At 44.5% G+C, this 21,206-nt stretch overlaps 1 protein-coding gene across 10 annotated transcripts in view; it reads left to right on the top strand.

Annotated features, from left to right (window-relative positions):
• Positions 1 to 21,206, top strand: part of TMEM132D (transmembrane protein 132D) — a 428,384-nt gene that overhangs the window by 181,946 nt on the left and 225,232 nt on the right. For all 10 annotated transcript variants that reach the window (XM_039505741.1, XM_039505734.1, XM_039505733.1 and 7 more), the window contains one exon: positions 20,303 to 20,449. In XM_039505741.1, the coding sequence (XP_039361675.1) occupies positions 20,303 to 20,449 (147 nt within the window). The remainder of the gene's footprint in view (positions 1 to 20,302; positions 20,450 to 21,206) is intronic.

Raw genomic sequence — 21,206 nt, 5'->3', positions numbered from 1 at the left:
AAATACCTTACGATTAACGTACTCTGATGCCAGGTGGGGCCAGAATAGGAATATGCGCCCCATCTATCGCCCCTCCACAGTTAGGGAAACCCATTTGTGCAAAGCCATCCACAATGTCCTGCACGCTCCCCAGAGTCACGGTCTTTCTTAGCAGGATGCGATTAATTGCCTTGCAAACTTGCATCAAAACGATTCCCACGGTCGACTTTCCCACACCAAACTGGTTCCCGACCGACCGGTAGCTGTCTGGATTTGCCATCTTCCAGATTGCAATAGCCACCCGCTTTTCCACCGTCAGGGCAGCTCTCAATCTTGTGTCCTTGCGCCGCAGAGTGGGGGCGAGCTCAGCACACAGTCCCATGAAAGTGGCTTTTCTCATACGAAAGTTCTGCAGCCACTGCTCGTCATCCCAGACTTCCATGACGATGTGATCCCACCACTCAGTGCTTGTTTCCCGAGCCCAAAAGCGGCGTTCAACGGTGCTGAGCATTTCCGTGAATGCCGCAAGCACTCTAGTGTCACACGCGGCAGACAAATCCATATTGATATCATCGTCGGACTCCTCACTGTCACTTTGGAGCTGAAGGAATAGCTCGACTGCCAAACGTGTTGTGCTGGTGACACTCATCAGCAGAGTCCTCAGCAGATCGGGCTCCATTTGCCACAGAAATCGCGATTCACAGAGAGTAACAGAAAGACACTCACAATGGCGCCAAACGCTGCCGGAATGAATGCTGGGATGTGAAGCGATGCACCACGGGGCGCTGGCAAACAGGAAGCGGAATGACCCGCACACTTCCTTCCCCTTCCCACAATACTCAGCGCCAAAACGGCGCCAAAACGGTACGAGGTGTTCTGTGGGATAGCTGCCCACAATGCACCTCTCAATACAGCGCTGGAAAGTGCTGCAAGTGTGGCCACACTGCAGCGCTGGTAGCTGTCAGTGTGGCCACACTCCAGCGCTGGCCCTTACACAGCTGCATGAGCAGCGCTGTAACTCCCAGCGCTGCAACTTGTAAGTGTAGCCAAGCCCTCTGCCTCAAATTGCCTGGCTTGAATGGCACTTATAGAAATCAGTGCGGGGCCGGGTGTGACACATGCAGTGCTGACTTTATTGTGGGCTTGGAACCATTCTTCAAAGAGACCTTTGTATTGAGATCCTGGGTGTGAAATGGCTGATGGGCTGTTAATTCCAATGCGGCAGAATACATTTCCTGGTCACCCTGGACCTTGGTTCATCACTTCCACCCCGACAGGCTCAGAATGTGTGTTTGTGTGTGTGGGAGATGCAGCTGGAAGTACAGGCTTTCCACACCAGTCCTTTGAGGGCCTTTTCCCTCCAGCACGCCAATTTGCATCAAAACATCCTGGGCTGATGGGTGGGTCTAGAGAATTTACTTTCCCTTCTTCTAGCGGCTTGCGGGCATGCTACCTTCATCTCACAGGCTAAGCAGCAATGGGCCAGCTCAACGCTTGCAGTGAAAACCTCCCAGCAACGTATGTGATTCCATAGGTGATGGTACTTCCCTATAGAGACACCATGTCATGGGATCTCACCCCCACTTTGAGCTTGTGGGTTCAAAGATGGGGACCCGCAGGTATTCTTCCCCCACCCTAACCCTTAGGGTAGGATTCCTTCTCGCTGCCACCACCCGATTATTCGGTGAATCGGGACACCCCTCTGTTCCCCCCTGTCTCCCTTCAAAGACACTCCCTGGGAACACAGATCCACTCACAGAGGAGGAACCTTCCCCCTCCCTCTCCCCTAGCCACTCTGGGGAGATTTCTGATTCAAACTGCCTGAATCAAACCCAGGAGGACTGTCTCTTCCCTCCTCCCCTTCCCCTGAATTTCCCCAAGGGAAGGAATTACCCAAGTCCAAAGAAAAGAAAAGAATTTATTAAGAGAACAAAAAGAAAATACAGAATCTCTATGAGCCCAAGCTGGACACTCATAGGGTCTAAGCTTATCAATCTCTGGAGAGAATTCCCCCTCCCCACTTTCTCAGTCAAAGCAAAATCAGCAAACAGGAATAAAGCATTTCCCTTAGCAAACACACAATTGCAAATATAGAAATCAAATCATAAGACTAATTCGCCTTCCTAATTAATACTCACTATTAATTAGTAGAAACTACTCCAGGAGAACTTGGAGACATGACTGGCCTTTCTTAGATTCAAAAAGAGAACTGAGACAAACAAAGAAAACACAGACAAAGCTTCCCTCCACAGAGATTTGAAATTATCTCGTCTCTGATTGGTCCTCTGGTCAGGTGGTCACCAGGTACTGCATGTTAACCCTTTACAGGTAACACAGACTTTAACCCTTAACTATCTGTTTATGACATGCCCCCCAAATCGCCAACAGTGGGAACTACTGGTGGTGATTTCCTCCTAGAACTGTAAAATAAACAGATAAAGAAAACACATGCACTATTACATATACTATTAAGTATGTAAACAACAAGATATTTGACATTGAAGAACACTTTGTATGCATTTGACCGGACATATTTGGCAACGTCCTTGCCCATTCCCTCCCAGTGGAAGGAATGTTTTTAACCTGTTTTTGCTTTGTTGACCCCAGAATGCCCACTGGGATGTCAGGGCCCAAGCTTAAGAGCTTGTCCCAGTACTTAGTTGGAACTATGAACTGTCTTTGAGGATGCTGGCCTTCCTGGTGTCCACCAGAAAGAATGTCCTTATATAAAAGTCCTTGTTTTACAACAACCTGGAATTGGGTAGAAGAGCTGAGAGGCGGTGGGTTGCTGCGTGCCGCCGCCCAAGCTGTATTAAGGCTGTCATCGGCTTCCTGCTCAGTCTGGAACTGTTCCCTTGAGGCGGGAGACACCAGTTCCTCTGGGAGCGATGTAGGTGATGAGGTTGTTTCCATTGACTGTGGACCGCTCTCCGCTGGTGCACAAGGTGATATTTCAGGCTCTGGCTGAGCCTCTTGGGTAGAGTTGTCTGCTGCTTCTGCCAGTTTAGGCCCGTTGGCGCCCCCTGGCAGTGGAGTTGCAAGCGCTGGCGTCAGTGGTACTTCCCTATAGAGACAGCACTGACCCAGTGTCCCAGAACAATCTGAAGGGCTGTTGTGTTGCAGAGTCTTTCAAATAATCCATATAACAAAGGTTAACGTCTGACCACAAGGTGTTAAAAATCTAATTGGGAGGTTCTTTGTTGTTTTTTCCCCTGAAAGATCAGGAATCTTAACCCCGGTGCCCTAGCAAAAAGCCAGTGTTGTGCCGGCTAGAGTTACCAGACCTCCAGGATTGTCCTGGAGTCTCCAAGAATTAAAGATTAATCTTTAATTAAAGATTATGTCGTGTGACGAAACCACCAGGAATAAGCCCAACCAAAGTTGGCAACCCTAGTGCCAACCTCCAGTCACCCAGCCATTTCACTTGAATACCTGAGGGGTGCATTACGGCTTGGCTTGTGCGCCTGCACAAGGAACAGAACTGTCTTCCTGTCTTACGGCACTTACTGACTTCTGTCCCTTTGGCGGCGCATCAGGAGAAGGCCGGGGCTCAGAAAGGGGCCAGGTACTACACCCCGTGAACATCTGTACGCTCTGTACTGAGTCAAGATTTTAGCTGGACAGTTTCTTAGACAATCGTAGATTTAATCCTGTCCCTAAATTAGGGATTTCTTTAAAAAAAACCCAAACTAGTTGTTGCTACCCCATGACAAAATTCATTAACATACTGAGTACTGTGGGTGTGATCCCCACCCCACCCATGCTGGATGAAAAGGCTCTAAAAGACTCAGATCTGGCAGAGAGAGAAGTTTGCCGGTTCAGGAACCCCTTGAAGCCCTGGTATAGGGTGGTCCCGGGGAGGCTGCTATAACTTAGACAGGCTCCCAGGACTGCCCAAATTCTGCAGGGGAGTGCTATGGCCCCTGGAGCAGCCCGGTGTCAGAAGGGCAGGCGAGTGGCTTACAGCCTTCTGGACTGTGAGTTCTGCGCTGCTCCTCTAAGAGGAATCTGCCCCTGGCCTGTCCTCGTCGTACATTATGGCAGGCTGGCTCAGCGAGCCAGGGAGGAAGGAAAGTGCCCAGATCCAAGGCATCTAAAAGAAGTGGGTGGCTCTTACTCTGTTGCACTGCCCCACACGGGTGTTTAGTCCAAGTCACAAGCTAGCCCCGTAGCAATCTGCAGTACAAGGTAATGTCCGGGTGAGTACCTGGATTGCTGCATGTTGGCAAAGAGAGCTCAGGGCCAAAGAAGTGCACAGGTTGATTTTGATATTGTGTGTGTCAAAAACACCCACTACCAACAGTGAAGCCCTCCCGCCAAACCATTCTGGGTCCCATACTGCCACCGGGCATAGCAGAGGAGTTAATTGATCAGTGGAGATGTAAGGCAAACTATGTACATCCAGCAGGGGCTGGGGCTTTATGGATCTGAGCAATAACTTAATCCCGAGGTAGACTATTAATTTCCTTCTTAGTACAAACATACGGCTGTCCCACGCTGAACAGTTGCATTCTGCTGTGTTGTAAAATCCTTACCATCTAATAGGAGCATGGGGATTCGTCAGTCTGCAACTCACATTTCATATAGACTGAAGAAAGAGGCGAAAGCAATTTGTTTCCAATCAGATGATGGTTTAGGCTGTGTCTCTGGGTCTCCTCTGTTCCCTGAGGGGCCCCTCCACAATTACCCCTCTTTTGCCCCTTGACCTTCACACTGTTCCATTTGTTGCATCACTCCCTGGCATTTCTAATTTCCCCTTTTCAGTGTCTTGGGCCCAAATGATATAGCTACTATTTCTCCACGCTTTTTGTCACAGCAACTCCGAGTCTGAAGATTTCCTTCTCAGGAGCTAGTGCCTACTGGTGTCAAACATCCTCCTCCCCACTTCAGATTGTCAGAAGTGGTCACTGATATTCAGTGCCACAACTTTTGGATGCCTGACTTTAGACACTTTTTCAGACGGGACAAGCAGCCACATTTCCAGCTGATGTCAATGGGAGGTGTACGTACTCAGCACCTTGGGAAATCAGGTGTACCCTGTCTCATGTCAGGGCAAATTGAACCGAGGCACTGAAAATCAGTGGCCACTTTTGACATTTTTGGGGCCTGCGTACATTATTGAGGTTGGGCAGGGAAGGTCCCTTTTTGCTGCAGCATTAGCAGTTCGCCACTGCACAAGGCAAGTTACTAGTCTTGATGGAGCAATGTTCTGATGTGCAATGTCCTTTTTCACCATTCAGTTCACCAGTTCAGAAATTATGGATACTTCCTTCCCCTCCACCCCCAAGAGGCAACCGCAACCTTCAGTCATCTGTGATGCTCATGTCCTTGTCCCAAGTTATAATGATGATTTATTATTATTTATTTGTATTGCAGTTGTGCCAGTGAGCCCTAGTCGTAGGCCAGGACCCCACTGCGCTAGGCGCTGTTCAAACACAGAACGAAAACCTGGTCCCGGTCACAAAGACCTCACATTGGTACCTTCTGTAGCTTCAAGAAGTTAAACAAGTATAACAGGTTCCAATGGCTGGAAGTGGAAGCTAGATGAATTCAGACTGGAACAAGGCATATACTTTTAACATTGAGTAATTAATCATTGGAACAATTTACCAAGGGTTGATCACTGACAATTTTTAAATCAGGATTGGATGCTCTAGGTCAAACAGTAATTGTTTTGGGAGAGTTCTATGGCCTGTGTTATGAGGAGGCCAGACTAGATGATCAAAGTGGCCCCTTCTGGCCTTAAAATACCTTCTTTGTCATTGTAGCAACCTACAGTTTTCACTGGTCACCTCACCATACATTTTAACAGAAATGTCTCTTTTTAAACCACGATTAAGAAAAACAACAAAAAAGAAGAATAACAAACTATAGACAAGTGAGATAGAAAGTTCTTTAGAAAAGCAAAGCACAGGGTTCCTACTCCGGATCACCCTAAACCTTGTTAGTGATCTCGTGCACCTGCTACTACCACATATGTATTTTCCTTTAGAGAAGAGGAAAAAGTCACCGGTGTTGCCATTAATCTTAGAAATAATATCTTCATATGAAACAATTTCTGTCACATCAGCATGCTGAGCTTTTAACAGTGGCACAAAAGAGCTTTTGCAGTTTTTAAAGATCAATCTCTCTGCAGAACCAAGGGTCATTGCAGTCCATTTATTAAAAAGACTTTGTAGTCCCATGTACCAAAGAAAAGTCATATAGCCAATATGATTCTGACTCAGTCAATAGTTTATGATTCCATACTGTGTTTTATGAAATGTATAACATTTGACCACTTGCATCTAATATGCAGACACGGCTAAGCCACGTGTGACAAATTCCCACACTGATTCCTGGGCTGCTAACATGCATTGTAAGTTCACATTGGGCTCATTAGCAGATCAGGTAGTATAGTCTAATATATTGGGTTATTTTATGCTGTGATGAGAGACACTTAACTCTCATTCTCATCTCTCTTTCAGAGATTGAAATGCACAAATAGGATGAGATAGTCCAAGGAACATTGCATGAAATTTTGAGAGGAAATGAGAGGAGGATGCAATTATTAATATTGTTTCTCTTGGGGATTTTTATATATGGAGAAAATTACCAGCTACCTTTATGTCCCTGCAAAATGGTTTTAACTTGGGAAGCAATCAACAACCAAGATTTTATCGAATTCCAGGTTATATCTGCATTTCTGCTTCACTGGACCACCAGAGCCATCTCTTGTAGCTCTTTTAACTCTGCTCTGGCAGGCACTGACGGTGAGTGCTGTGGGTAGCTACAGGACACGCCATGTGACTTTTCCTCCTCTTCCTGTTTGTACCCTACATTAGGGACAGAGAATAATGTTGTACTGTGTCATTATTGTATTAATTAATTGCACTCCCTTCTGCATCAGTGGCAGCATTGAGCTGTTAGGGTTGGCCTATGGCAGAACTCCTTCCTGCTGTTAGCTAGGAAATGTTGCTTTTGGGACTACTAGAACAGATGACAGAAAGGATGGTAAAGTATTTCACTATAATATATAATTATATATATATACACACACACACATACATCACATATGCTATATATAGAACAACAATTCCTATTGGAATTGCTAAGTGAATACCTGCTTTATGATAATCAAAATCCTTTGCAGTGATCCAGGTGTTTTTTCTTCTCCACTCTGGAATCTGTGTTCTGCATACTTGGTTTCACATGTTCAGCACTACAGTCTTGATGCTGAAAGCCTTCAAGTGGCTTCATGTAAATCCAATAGAACTACTCATGTGAGTAAGGATTTGCAGAATCAGGCTTTGTATTTGCTGCAAGGATTAAGTTGTGATGTTTCTTCTTCTTCCTTATGCTGTGTCTAGCCTGAGCATCTCACATACTTGTCGTTGAATAGAGGACAAATATAGGAGATAAGGGCCTGTTGGAAGTAAAAGGCTAATAGAAATGTTGTTTCGCCTGGATACAGTATTCTTCCTCGCTTTTTGGCATTAGCTAAAGTATAATGTTGCTTCTCTCTGTAAAATATCTGCTATATTCCTCCCTAGAGGTGGCTGCATTTCAGTGGTGGGCGAAGGGATTCTTGTATAGGTATGTGTGGTGTATGCACTGCCCACAACGTGCTTTATTATCTGCCGTGCTCAGAAGTTGCTAGGGAACAGGGTTGACCCATTTTCAGTGATCAGTCTACATTTCTTCTGTTGAGGTCACGCTTCTGTTTCATTCGTTGAGTGTGTCATCGTTCCATACCCTGTAAGGAGTTGTGGATGAAAACCTGGAATAGCACAGGACTAGCCTGCTGAAATTTAAATTAAGCTTCTTAGTAAAGCAGTTTTTTATATCACCTCACCGCATTGATCTGTATGTCGAGAGTGTGACTGTGGCCACATACAAATTTCAGACATGTCACTAGGCTAGACGACGGGGATAGATTTCCCCTTCTTCTGCTCCCAAAGCACTAGCCCCTGTCACTTGAGCTGCACCATTCACTGTAGCACTTTTAGGCCTATGACCCATAATTGAGCAATTCAGATTCTATCCAGTAGAGAGCAGAGTTATACACGTTAGCAAATGTATTAGAATTTTTATAAAATGTCCTGGGGTTCTTTGAGATAAAAGGTGCTATATAAATGCAAAACGCTGTTGTTATTGTAGCCTGAGTCTTAAACCTCTTGCTGTCTTTTAGTAGCAGTCTGTATACAGTTAGTTCATTCAGATCAAGGGAAGGCTGTGATGGGGGGCAGGATTAAAAAAAAAAAAAAAGGCAAGAAAACCAAACACCAAACAAACAGTAGCTGCAACACAGATTTTTAGGAGTGGGGAGCTGGGCAGTGAGTGTAGATCCAGTCAATAAGAGTTAAGCCAGTAAAAGGAAATCTGCTAAATCTGGCAGTTAAAGGCAGTGTCTCTACCTGATTTCCCATGGTAAATGGAACCTTGAACAGAAGCCTCTGACCCAGAGAATTATGCAATACCTTTGGAGAAGGTGTGTCCCAGGAGATAGTGCACTGGGCTGGGACTCAGGGGACCAACTCTGCCACTGGCTTGCTATGAGAGCTTGGGCTAGTCACTTCAGCTGTCTTGGCTTCAGTTTCCCCATCTGTAAAATAGAGCTAAACACGTCACTGTACACTCACTGTCCAGTCCCCAGTCTACATTGCAGCTGCTGGTTTGTTTGTTGTAAAGTGCTTTGAGATCTATGCATGAAAGTACAGTTTGAGGTATTGTTGTTATTCCCAACCCTTCCTAAATCTGAATTGGGTTTTATTAAAATTCCAAGTAGCTGCAGGCTGAATGAGTTTGCTACACAGGATGGTAAAAGCTTTTGCAGCTATTCCACTTTTTTCTTTTACAATAACCTTAGCAAAAAAACTAGTTAAGAATTTGCATCATATTTTTGCATACATGTACATTTTTAAATCTCTCTTTTTGGCCGTAGTCAGAAGCAAACCACAGGGTCCCTAACTTCCTCTAGACCAGCAGGCAAGCCCTGTTCATCTCTGGCTCCCGTTTTTATAAATAAACACACTCCTCCGTTCCTTTGAACACACACATATTTTGCTGTCACACTGAATTGTCCAATTATCTGCTGCTGGTTGAAAAAGTGGCATGCAGATGTGACAGGTGATAGTGAGTCACCATTACTGGCACTGCATTTCTGAGTGGCCTTTGGATAAACAGAAGATCAATTTCCTCTGCACACTGTCCCCTAACTACCAACAGCACAAAGCCAGTCACTTCTCTGAAACCACCTGAGTGCTTGCCTCGTAATTCCAGCGGATACATGGCTATTGGCAGGGTCATGGTTTTGTCCTTTAATGAAATAAAACCTCATTAGAGTGTCCCTAGTTTATAACACCATCACTGCTAATAGCAGTATCTTAGCTAATTCCAGGAATGAGGTTTTGCTCGCTTGTAGCAGCTATGTCTATAATGTGACACTCGTAGGTATAATGCTGCTATTTCCCTGTTCCTCGCTGCTCTGCGATCCAGCTTGCCTCAAGCACAGTTAACATGATGAAGGCAGCAGAAGGATGCTACCAACAGCCATATTGCTATGCAGCGAGACAGCAGAAACAAGAGTTTCCTGCCTTTCCCCCTCATATTTGGTGTCCCTACATGTCAGCTGCCAGCACCCTGATGGGAATGCAGAGCTATTCTCATGACTCTCACAGTTAGATCATGTTGGTCTCATTAGCTCTAGCTCAGGAGTGTAAGAAGTTGAGAGCTTTGCTAAGAAGTTGAGAACTAGGGAAAGAGACAAGACGTGCTGCAAGGAAAAGCCCGTGGAACAGCCGGTTGAGATTAAGGCTCACATTTGTTGTTAATTAAGAATAAAGGAAAACCCTAGAATGCGCGTGAGTTTCGGATAATAACACATTGTGTGTGGATTGAGAGTAGAGGGATCAAACCTGTTTAAATTTGGAGATAATGTCAGTTTCCATACAACCACCTGGAGTAGCCTTATAGCATAGATGTTTACTTAAATGGCACATTAGCAATAGGGTTGCCACCATCAGGAGCATCTGGTGTGGATTTTCAGAACCTTTTAAGGTTCACAAAAACAGTTTTGGGCCACAGTGATGTTGTATCATGATCTCATGTGACAGCATGGTGATCTTGTCTTGGTATATCATGCCAGGATGCGGCGACACTGCAGCGTGGTGATGTGTCCTGAGATTACATCACAACATCATAAAGCAACACACTTGTTCATCAGGGCATTTATTAACAAAGGGAACGTGAAGGTCTTTGTCCTGCAAGCTTCTGAGAACCCTCAATTTCCACTGAGAACTGGGGCCAAGTTTGTAAGGGTTTATCTAGTAAGTGAATGGAAGTCAGAGTAACAAACCTTAGGATATTTACCTCTGTTCTGAATCAACTTGTATTCTTCCTCCCGCCTTTTACTCCTCCAGGGATGTTTGTGTTTTACAGTCTAATTTTCATCTTGCCAAACATGCTTTTCATATTAATTCTCTGACTGAACACTACAAAAATAAAATCTCAGCCCCCAAACACATGCAAACACAGAACCACAAGGAAGACAGACCGTTTTTGCCCAACTCAAGAGACATATATTCCAAAGACACCTATTTTATTTAACTCATGGCATGCACAGTTCATTTTCTGAGGCCTAAATTGGTCTCATGCCCTTTTACTAATTAAATTTGATTATAAAACCTCTTGGGACTTATTTTTTCTAATATCCCAATTTGATTGGGGTGGTTCAAGTATCTGAGTGGAATGGTTTTTGCTCCTGAAATGTTAATTACATAGAGAATATGTTAGCTTTTGAGAGAGCTGCATTGCAAGCCCATAGATAAACAGATTGATTTAATTTTAATCTGCTTTCATGGTGGTGCATAATGATAGCTGGTTTCTGTCTCACAGGGCTGAAAACTACAGACCTTAATAAGAGTTTGTGGGTATATTATACAGCTTTAAATAGCTTATGTTGTGCTAGTCCGCTCTCCATAAATTATTCTAACTCCATCAGTATCTATAAGGGATTCCCGATTCTCTTCTGCTGTGGATTTTCAATCAACAAAGCTATTAGTGTAACTTGGAGAAACTTTGTGGCATCTTCTCTGAAAACAACTAGCAACACTGATTTGTACATGAAGTATCCTAGGGGGGGAAAATCAGCTCTGAAAAAGCCAACTCATTGCAACTCAGTCCTGAAGGCCAAATCCTGCTATTTTTACTGAGCCAAAACTGATCTAAAATTAAAGGCCAAAACTTTCCAATCTGGGGTCCTAACATTAGGCTCCTAGATCCTTATTAAGGCTCTGCCCAAAAAGTGGCCTGGTTTTCAGAAGTGCTGTAGCTTTCATTGTGTTTGGGACATTCCAGTTTTATTCGTTCAAAGGGGTGCTGCATGGAGGCAGCCCTGCACTCCTATGGAAAGCCCCTCAAATATGAGGGGTAGTTCCTAATAAGAAAATCCTCTCTTTGGGGATTTCACTTCTCAGAGGCTCAGCTATCCTGCATCTATCCTGACCCACACAGCTTTTGTGCTTCTTAAGGGTCATCCTTAACATGCAAATAAGTCCAAAATCTCAATGTGAAACTCACTGAAAATGGTAGGTTTCAGAGTAGCAGCCGTGTTAGTCTGTATCCGCAAAAAGAACAGGAGTACTTTGGCACCTTAGAGACTAACAAATTTATTTCAGCATAAGCTTTCGTGGGCTACAGCTCACTTCTTCGGATGCATAGCTGAAAATGGTGGCACTCTACCTGGAAGACACGTTTTTGCATGATTTCTATACAAAGGCATACATCTGCGTGAGGACCATGTTCTGCTCTGAATTAGCCCCACAACAAACAAAACCATGGGAGTAAATCAGGCAGAATGTATCCTTCAGAAGGTATAAAGTTCCCATCACTGTATTGTTTAGATGTTATACATGTAATTAAAAGTACAAATACCAAGAGAACAACACACTTTCCAACCGCTTCTCATTGCATTATTGATTTGTGCTGGATAATGTGATCAGTCCTGTCTATGGTAGAAATACAGCCAGTCTAGTCTGCTGCCATCAATATCAGGAAAAGGCTTGTGAAAAGAGAGGTGGTCAAAGACACCTTCTGTAGTAGACAGCCACCCATTGGGAATATCCCAGATTCAGAGATGCTCACCCCTAGCCCTAGCAGTCATGGTGAGGGAACAGGTTCTCCCTTACATAGGTAGGCCCTAGTCCTTTGAAGGCTTTAACTATTAGGAGCAGCACCCGAAAGCAGATAGAGAAGTTGCCCCCACCCCAAGGATGGGTTCAGGAGACTTTTGAGAAACCTCTAGTGTGTGTTTAGAGACTTTAAAGGAACCTGCAACCCATCACTTTTCCTCTTGTTTCTGATTCCATTGTGAACCTTTCACTTGGCTTGTCCCTGACCCACCTACGCTGTCTGTCTGGCACTCTTTGTGAGGTTCTTTTCCATCTCCGCGCTATCTAGTTGTTTGCTGGGTTTCTTGTTCTCCGATTCCAGAGATCTTGCTTGATGGTGCGGTCTCAGCTCTGTTACTGTAAAATAAAAAAATCCAACTAGAGAAACTCTTTCTGATTGTTTAAGTGGTGCCGATGTAAAGACACACATTTTCATGACTGGTCTCCAGGCAATCTGGTTGTGTTTCAGGTTAAACACATTCTAATGCATTTTAATAAGTCCTTTATGTACAAGCATCCTTAGGTGCTAGCACATCCAGTGCAAGATAAGAAATAGGTTATTGCTGGGTAAACAGCTCAGGAGTCGAGTGAAGGCAAAATTCATAAGTGATGTTTTTCACCTTGATTTTAAATCATCTCTGGACCTGTTGGGTAGAAACAAGAGCCCCCTGCTTTAGTGGGGGGGATAGACTAGCCAGGGCTTTTCCATCTCTAGTATAGGTCAGGGCTATACTATTTGAAAGGGGGAAAAGGCTAGTACCAGCAGCACTCTCAGCATCTCCCTTCCCCCACTCTAAGCAACTCCTCCACGGCCATCGTCCTGCAGCAGGTCATTTAGTATGTCACTTGGCAGGTGTTAGCCCCCGAATGCTCCCAAGGTGGCTTCCGGGGGGCATTTCGCTGCTAGCTCAAGTTGCTACTTTCCTCCACTCTCAACCGCGCCTATCTGAAGCTTTCAGTTTGCTAACACAGCCCTTCCTTTCAGCTTGGTCAAAACCCCACCCTTTTCCCATTCGCATCTAGCCTGTTGGTGCTTCCAATGGACCATCTGCTGGCTTGGCTAACCAGCCGTTCAGACTGCTGGGCGTTAAAAACCTGAATGGACTGGTAAAAGCCCCTCACCCATGTGCCTCCAGCTGTCACTGCACAGGAGGGGAATACCAGGGACACAACGAGTGTCACCTCTTGGAGTCAGAGACTGCTTTGGACAGTTCGGTACGACATCCTGGAACTGTCTGAGCAATAAAAAGTACAACAGACCCCTCGAGTCTTTTATTAAATGGTTATAAATACCCAAGGATGGGTTCACAGGACTTTTGAGAAACCTTCATTTGTCCATTGCACTGTAACAGCCACCCCGAATGAGATGATAGCTCGTGGAAGCACAGGCTCTCTCTAAAAGGTGAAACTTTCCTGGGAACGTTTTCTACGTCTTTCCCTTGAGCACCTGCAGTAATCGAAAACCAGAATCAATTTCACAGATTTGAAACATCTTTTTTTAGAAATGTTTTGGTGGGTTTTTTTTGCAGGGGGAGGAGAGCGAGCAGTAGCATGACAGCGGCGTGTTGCAGGCAGAATCCCTTCAGGGGTCACTGACAGGACGGACCTGGCCAGAGTCAGAATATCTGCCATTGCTTTAAGCACAACATGTCTTTGATCTCCCTTTACTGGTCTTGGAGGGTGAATTCTCTCTTCTTCTTTTTTTTGCTTCCCCTTGGTGTTTCAGACCCAATGCTGGGTTGACATTGTACCAGGGCACTTAGCGGCACTCATGCTGTACCACTGTTATTTTTCACCAGCCAGCTGTTCCATTTTATACAACACTTAAGTAACAATTTCACAGCCATTACCAGCCTGCGGTAATGACACGGGCTGAAAGCTAAGTGCTAACTGGTTGTAAACTACAAAGAAAACTGGGAGATGTTAAAACAGACGCTTTGATAAATGAAAAGGGGCAGCTCCTGCATTTTAATTGCATGATTTGAAGCCTCTTTTTATCACTGGAGTAAACATGGTCTTTAGTGGGTCATGAGATAGAATTGGGAAATCACGGTCTTTATGAGCTTAGGAAAACGTGTTTGATTTCAGGTGTGATGTATCAATTCAGGGAGTTCCCTCTGTACCTTCTTCCTCTCTTGCCTTGCACTCTGCCAGCACTGACAGGTTTTCAGTGGGTGAGTTCTCCCAAGTGCACTGCTTATGTGAACTAATTTGTGAAGAAGATGGTAAGCTCCACAGAGGTCTGGTAGCTGCAGACCAGGAGTAAATAACATGCTGCAGTGTATATAAAGCAAACAATGATGCAAACTATAGAAAATACGTGGATAGATGGTAGGCACTTTTCTTCACTGAATGGTTATTGAACATGCAGAGCTGAAGATCAAGGGGATTTCTTTGGCTGGTCAGTTGGCCTCTCTCTCTCGATCCCCGCCGTATATTAGTAAAACCTGTTGTGCAAGTTTCTCCATTTTCACATACTAAAACTAGTTGGAAAATGCTAATTACATAAGGAATTTTGAAAAACCTCTTATTTTTTAATTTTTCACAGAAATATATTGGTTTTTCAATAAAAAAAAATGGTGGGGAGCCAAGAGCCTGGGGGTGGGGGTGGGAAGTCAGGCTCCCAGCAGCGGGGAGGGAGAGCCAGGATCCTCTGGGCAGTACCAGGGCTCTCTCTGGGGAGCCTCCAGGCAGCAGCTCGGGTGGCAGTGGGGAGCTGGGTGGGCACAGCCCAGCTCGGAGCGGGGAGCCCGGGGGCAGCCAGGCTCCAAGTGGGGCGCAGGGTGGGCACAGCCTGGCTGGGAGTGGGTAGCTTAGGGGGCAGCTGGGTTCTAGCTGGATCCCCAACCCCGCCCCGATTACAGCCTGACTTCTTGTCAATTTCACGGTTCCAGCATGGAGCCATGAAATTGACAGGAATGACAGCCAACAGCCAGTGTAACTAATGCAGTGTCTATACCTACACTGCCTTGCCCTAACTAAACCAACGTAAGCCCTATGCCTCTCATGGAGGTGGAGTTATTCTGTCACGGTAGTAGGGCACTTACATCGCTGGGAGCAAGGCTGTAGTGAAGACACTGTCCTAATTAGGTTGACGTAAGCTGCGTTACATTGACCTAACGCCGTAGTGTAGATCAAGCTTATGCAGTCTGCAGTGAGTGACTAAATGTGCTTGTCATGTGGTCCCTGACTCTGTCCTCCAATCGACATGCTGAGAACTGTGAGTCAATGTGGAGAATGAAGGAGATATCTGTACTGTTTTTAAAATACCACATTTACCTCAGTTTAATTGCTTGATATTATTCTGCCCGTCTGCATGGAGTTAAATCAAAGGAGGATGTTAGGGGTAAACAAACAGGAAATGAAATAATGAGAGAAAATACCAAAGAAACTACCAAGTATCAAGTATCCTTAAGAGAACAAGGGAGGAGATACCTACCTGTCTGTTTCTAGCCAGGTTAAGAGTCTTATTTTTCCAAGGTCACAGTCTAAGATCAAAGGGACAGTAAACTGTTTAAGGCTCCTGCTTAGAGAGGAAGAAGTGGGCAGTTGGCAGCAGCTGTTGGAGGTGAGTCTCTGACAGAGGGTTCATCTTCACTGCACAGTTAATCTGGGCTTTTTCCCAGGAATTGGCAAAAGCCGACCTACCATCCACACAGACAAACCTCTGACCCAGGGTAGGAGGTGCTTTAAGACCAAGCTAGTTTACCACGATGGGAGTGAGGGTTAGAACCCGGTTTCCATTTTAACTCAGGCTGTAAGCTATCCATTTTGCAGTGAGGATGCGGGCAAAATTTCTTGAGTGCTGATAGTGCTCCAATGCCATCCCATGATTTCCTCTGACAGACAGACAAGTTCTCCCACAATTGATTGGGAAAATATCCTAGAACATCTCAGCTCAAAGAACTATAGGAAATGCTCCCAGATGCGCCTCGGTGAGTGCAGAAACAGAGATGACACAGTAACATGGGTTGAGCTTTGCAGTGGGGAGCTCACACCTGAGTTAGGCTAACCTGGGTGCTCAGACCCAGTTGCCAATCACCCAGGTTAACAAAGCAGCTTAGACACATCATCATGAGAGAATGTGGCAACGCAGTGTGTTTTTCCCAGCCCAGAAGTAGCGGGCCTGGGTTGAACGGATCTTACCAAAAACTTCAAGGAAGGGATAAAGTGTAGGTGAGAACAGATGGGCATAAACTTTTGTTGATTTGACCGTTTCTCTGCTTTTTATATCTCTGTGGGTGAATAAACAATATGTTTGTTTTGAAGAAGGTTGTTTTGGGGTCATATCAACCACAGTGGATCACAGGCTCCCAGAGAGAAGTTTTCTTGCAGGTGTCAAATACCTTTGGGCCTGTGGTGTTACAGGGGGCTGCAACCCAGAGATCCAGTCCAAAAGTGGCTGAACTGTGGGATTTTTCCCCTGAGAGAAATACAGAAATTGATGCCTGTGGGGTGCACTCAAGAGGGGCTGCAAAGGGGTCTAAAACACAGCTTGCCTTGTAGCCATGACAGTCAGACACAAATAAAAAACAAAGATTTGGAAGAAGTAAATTGAAACCTGACAACAGTCATATAAAAACTTCAAGTACCTTCAGTTTTAGGTCTGTTTGTTGACAAATAATGTACCTTTTGTTGGCATTAACTCAATCTCTTCCAGGTGACTCCTTTGTAATTAAGTGCGAGTGCCAAGGTAAATTGGGTGAAGAGAATTCTGCAGTGCAATATTGGCAAACAAAATACCTAAGACACCCCTGAGAAAATGAAGGAAACTGGCTTTTGTTGGAGTCAAAGCTTCGGTGGTAATTACAGGAGCATGTATAACTGACTGCTCTAAAAAGAGCTGGTAACCTCTAATTCTGTAGGAAACAGCAATCTAGTTCTATTATTGTTTTCAGTAAAATTAAAGGTTTAGGGCTTGTAATAGATGACTAAATTAGACCTTATCAAAACCCTTTTAAAGAAATTCTCATCCTCAGACTGCAATTACTCCGGGAAGGCAGGCAAGAACCTGTGTTTGTTTTGAAACATCAGCAGTGAATGTCAAGGGTAAACAAGCTCAAGTTGTCTGTATGTTTGTGTGTCCATCCTGCTGCTTTGCTACACCGCACCATCTCCTAAAGAAATGCTGCTAGAAGATAACAAAGGAGAGAGAGAGAGTGGTTGCATCTGTATTTTTTGTTACTTTTAAAATTGTTTTCATATGGAAACAGAAGATTCCTTCTAAGTTTGTGGCTGCTTCTTTAGCAGAACTGAGACATTGGGTCAGATTCTCATTTACACTAAGGCATCTAAGGAGAATTTGCACTACTAAGGTGATATAAAGGGGCTTGGTGGCACATTCAAATTGCAAAGACATTTTGTTCCACTTCCACACTTTCTGATGCTGCAGTTGCATTTTCTTTAATTCGAACTAGTTTCTCTAACTACATGAATGAAAACGTATTTGTCCTAGAGTCAATCAAATATCCTTTCGTTGTACACTGTGAGAGACACTCATAATTCACAGAGAAATGTCTCAGTGTATGTTTTATTTGTGTGTATATATACAATTCTCACACACAGACACACACAGACACAGACACAGACACACACACACAAATATTTTGGGCCTGGTTTTCTGTTTGCATGCATTTTGGGTGGTCATTTACACCAGGGAACAGTGGATGTAAAAATGCTACTATTATGCTAAAGAGGAAAGATGGTCTGGCCAATAGTTAGTTGTACTAGCTTAGGCTGTGGGAGCAGGGGCGGCTCTAGGCACCAGCAAAGCAAGCTGTTGCTGCCTAGGCGCCCAAATCTAGGGGCGGGGGGCTGGGGGCGGTGCCTGCGCGCGGTCATGCAGGGGAGGGAGCCGGCGCGGAGCGGCGGACCTGCGCCGCGCCGCGACTGGCGAGGGGGGAGTCCCGCGGCTCTGGCTGACCTCCCTCCGCACTCCGCGCGCAGCTCAGCTCTGCCGACCTGCCAACCCCCCGCACGGCGCGCGCGGCGGGCCGCTGTTTTCGCCGCCGCTGGCCGGTGGCTCTCGCCGTCTCGCAGGTCCACTCCCGCGCAGGTCCGCTCTCGGGAGCTCGACCGGCCGGCTGCGCGGGAGAGCAGCGGGAACCGAAGACCCAGGACCGCGGCGAGGGCAGGAAGAGCGGCCCTGAGCCTGCGCCTGGGTTCAAAGCCCTGCACCAGCACAGATTTTCCGTGTGACCTCGGACAAGTTATTTAGCATTTCTGTGCATCAGTTTCCCAACTGCAGAATGGGGTAAACAGCACTTCCTTGCCTCACAGGGTGTTGTGAGGTGCTTACTATGGTAATGGGGTGTATGTGCATATAGAGGTGCCTTATATAGATTCATACCCATTTTGTACTGGTGTCAATGACTATGCTAGGAGTGGGGCAGCAATGATATAGACCAGTGTTCCAGTACGCTGCTTTCACAGAGTGTCCCAATCCCACCCTGGCATGCCATAGTTAGCAGTACTCTTTAGGTGACCACTCTGGAACGCTGCACCAGGAGTGCGTATGGCAGTGTGAATTCATAGTCGTAGCTGCCTGATCCTGAGAGGTGCTGAGCACCCACAACGCCCAATGAAATCATTTAGGCCCAGATCATTTAGGCTCCTAAATCCCATTTGGGCCTTACATTAGTTCTCACCCGTGGGACAGAAAGTAGGCAGAGCAGCTACAGAATTTTCCCATCACTGCAGCCATTGAAACTAGCTGGAGTTGAAGACTAGCATCAGTTTCCATCCACCTTCTTGTTTTTCTTTCTCTGGCACACTCTCTCTAGTGAACCTGCCTGGACTGCAAGTTAATTTCCCTAGCTGTGATCAGGCCATTGGCCCGTCTTCCTGAGGGATCTTTATAACTGGGCTATGAATGGACATTGCATCCTGCGTATGATGCAGCATATTGTGAAATTGGCATAGGAGACTGTGAGCACAAATTATCTGGTCTTCACATCATAATTCCTACTGATGAGCTAAGGAAATTGCTAAATAGTAATAGCTACCATTGTGCTATCAGAAGAATAAAATAGATACCACCTATAGCATCCAATTTTTAGAAGGAATCCCATGTCTGTTTTTAATCTGTTCTTAAAAGATTCCATAGGAAATCTTGTGGAGCGGCAGAGCCAGTAATGCTTTCTACCATGCTTGCAAAAAGTATCCCTCACATTCTTTTTGTTTTCTTAATTAAGGACTTGCCAGTGGGCTGAATGCATTTTGTATATGAGATTTTTAGCAAATGTAGTTATCTGGCATCTTGTGACATCTCACGTATTGGGATATTTGACCACAATGTTTTTTATTTAAAAAAAAAATATTTGAAAGCTAAAATATAACATCACTGGAAACTCCCAATTCACCAGCATGAAATAAAGCTGGAGTAAAAAGGGACAATGCCAATGTGGCTTAGTGCATCTATTTAGATGTTTTTGTGGGCAGGGGGAAAGGAAAGAGAATTAGGGGTTACAAAATCGGAAATTAAAAAGCAAAAGAAAGAAAACAGATTACTAAATTAATTATTTTCACTGCAGCACTGGTAACCTCAGATCAGCTGCTTTGGGCTAGTGCATGAGAACAAGGAAGTGTGTGTCTCTGTCTCTCTTTCTAGCCTAGTCTTTCTGGTCTTAACCACTCCCATCACCATCTAGCAAACAAGCCACAATCTTGCAAATAAGTACATGCATAATTTTGTGTACTTCCTTAACTTTGTGCATGTAAGTAGTCCCATTGAAACTGGACAACCCATGTGTGTGAAGATAAACATGTGCCTAAGAACCTGTAGAACCAATGAGGACCAAAAGTATAATTGAGTAGCCTAGTTTCACTGTCAAAATGACATGGAAAAACTTACAATCAAGTAGTATAAATGGTGAAAAATTGTAGTAGAGCTTTAAAATTCTTCTGGTTTTAGCGATCAAATGTATTATGGGAAGAAAATGTAAACCCAGATCTATTTACCATTATATCAATAACATTATTATCTTGACACTGTTCCTTTAAACTATGGAGAGGTTTAATTCCATTATACCTCTACCTCCTACCAACATGGCCCATCTGTAATGAGCTGTAGCATCTCCAGAGGACCAGTAATGAGAAAAAAATGAAGATCCATGTAACAGCTTGGAAATGAAATTCTGTATCTAATTGTTGACATATCCTCTTGTTCCTCTTAGGGCAAAGGTGAAGAAAGGTGTGAATATTTTCAGTGTAAGAGCCAGCAGCCCGTACTTATGGGACATTAGAGAGAGCGTGGATTATACTGGGAAATATGCACCAGCTGTCATTGTTTGTCAGAGGAAAACTGCTACCTCGGAAAACAGGTAGGTCATTTCCAATAGTTGTACATTTTATAAATGAGATAATTTTGCTTTTTTAAAAGCAGATGTATCTGCTTTGCTATGTTATTAATAAAACTTTTATTATAGTTTCTAAATACACATAGTCAGTGTATCAATGGAAAGACTGATGCTGTTTTTAGTTTTTAATATTCTGCTTACTGTACCGTATGTACTCTAAATCTATTTTGATTGCCTAAAGGAAATGAAAACTACCAGGGAAACTTCATTTCACAATGTTTAAAAGGACTTGCCTCATCTCTCTGAATTTAGTTCAGCCAGGTTGTTTAGTCTTTTAAAATTATTTGCTTCCAAACAGGTCAGGCATTATATTAGTGGCTTGTTAATTACAGTCTTCAATATGTATCCTTAGCTTTTGTGAAGGAACTAAGAAACACATACCAGGCTTCAACCCATGTTCTTGATAGTGAATTTTTAATCCACATTCAGAGAAGTGACATTCGGATCTTAAATTCACATGATGTAATAACTTAGGTAGGTTAGCAGTTTTGGTGAGCAGTTGTTCCAGGTTCTAATCACAGTTGAGTGTTTTTTAAGAATAAATGGTTGATACCTGTTGGTTTCATTTAATTCACTGTTCCTGGGAAAGCGACGGGGGGAGAGAGTGTTGCTAACGAGCTAACTGGCTAAAGATTTGTTATATTAGTTATTGTTACTGTTAAACTGGCATCATGAAGAGGGAGGTCAAATTCTGCAGTGATTTACCTGCTGTGAAATTCCA

Source organism: Mauremys reevesii, linkage group 18 (assembly GCF_016161935.1).
Source record: "Mauremys reevesii isolate NIE-2019 linkage group 18, ASM1616193v1, whole genome shotgun sequence".
In the NCBI taxonomy this organism is placed as follows: Eukaryota; Metazoa; Chordata; order Testudines; family Geoemydidae; genus Mauremys; species Mauremys reevesii.
The sequence above is the reverse complement of the archived record's forward strand: the minus strand, read 5'-3'. Positions and strand labels throughout refer to the sequence as shown.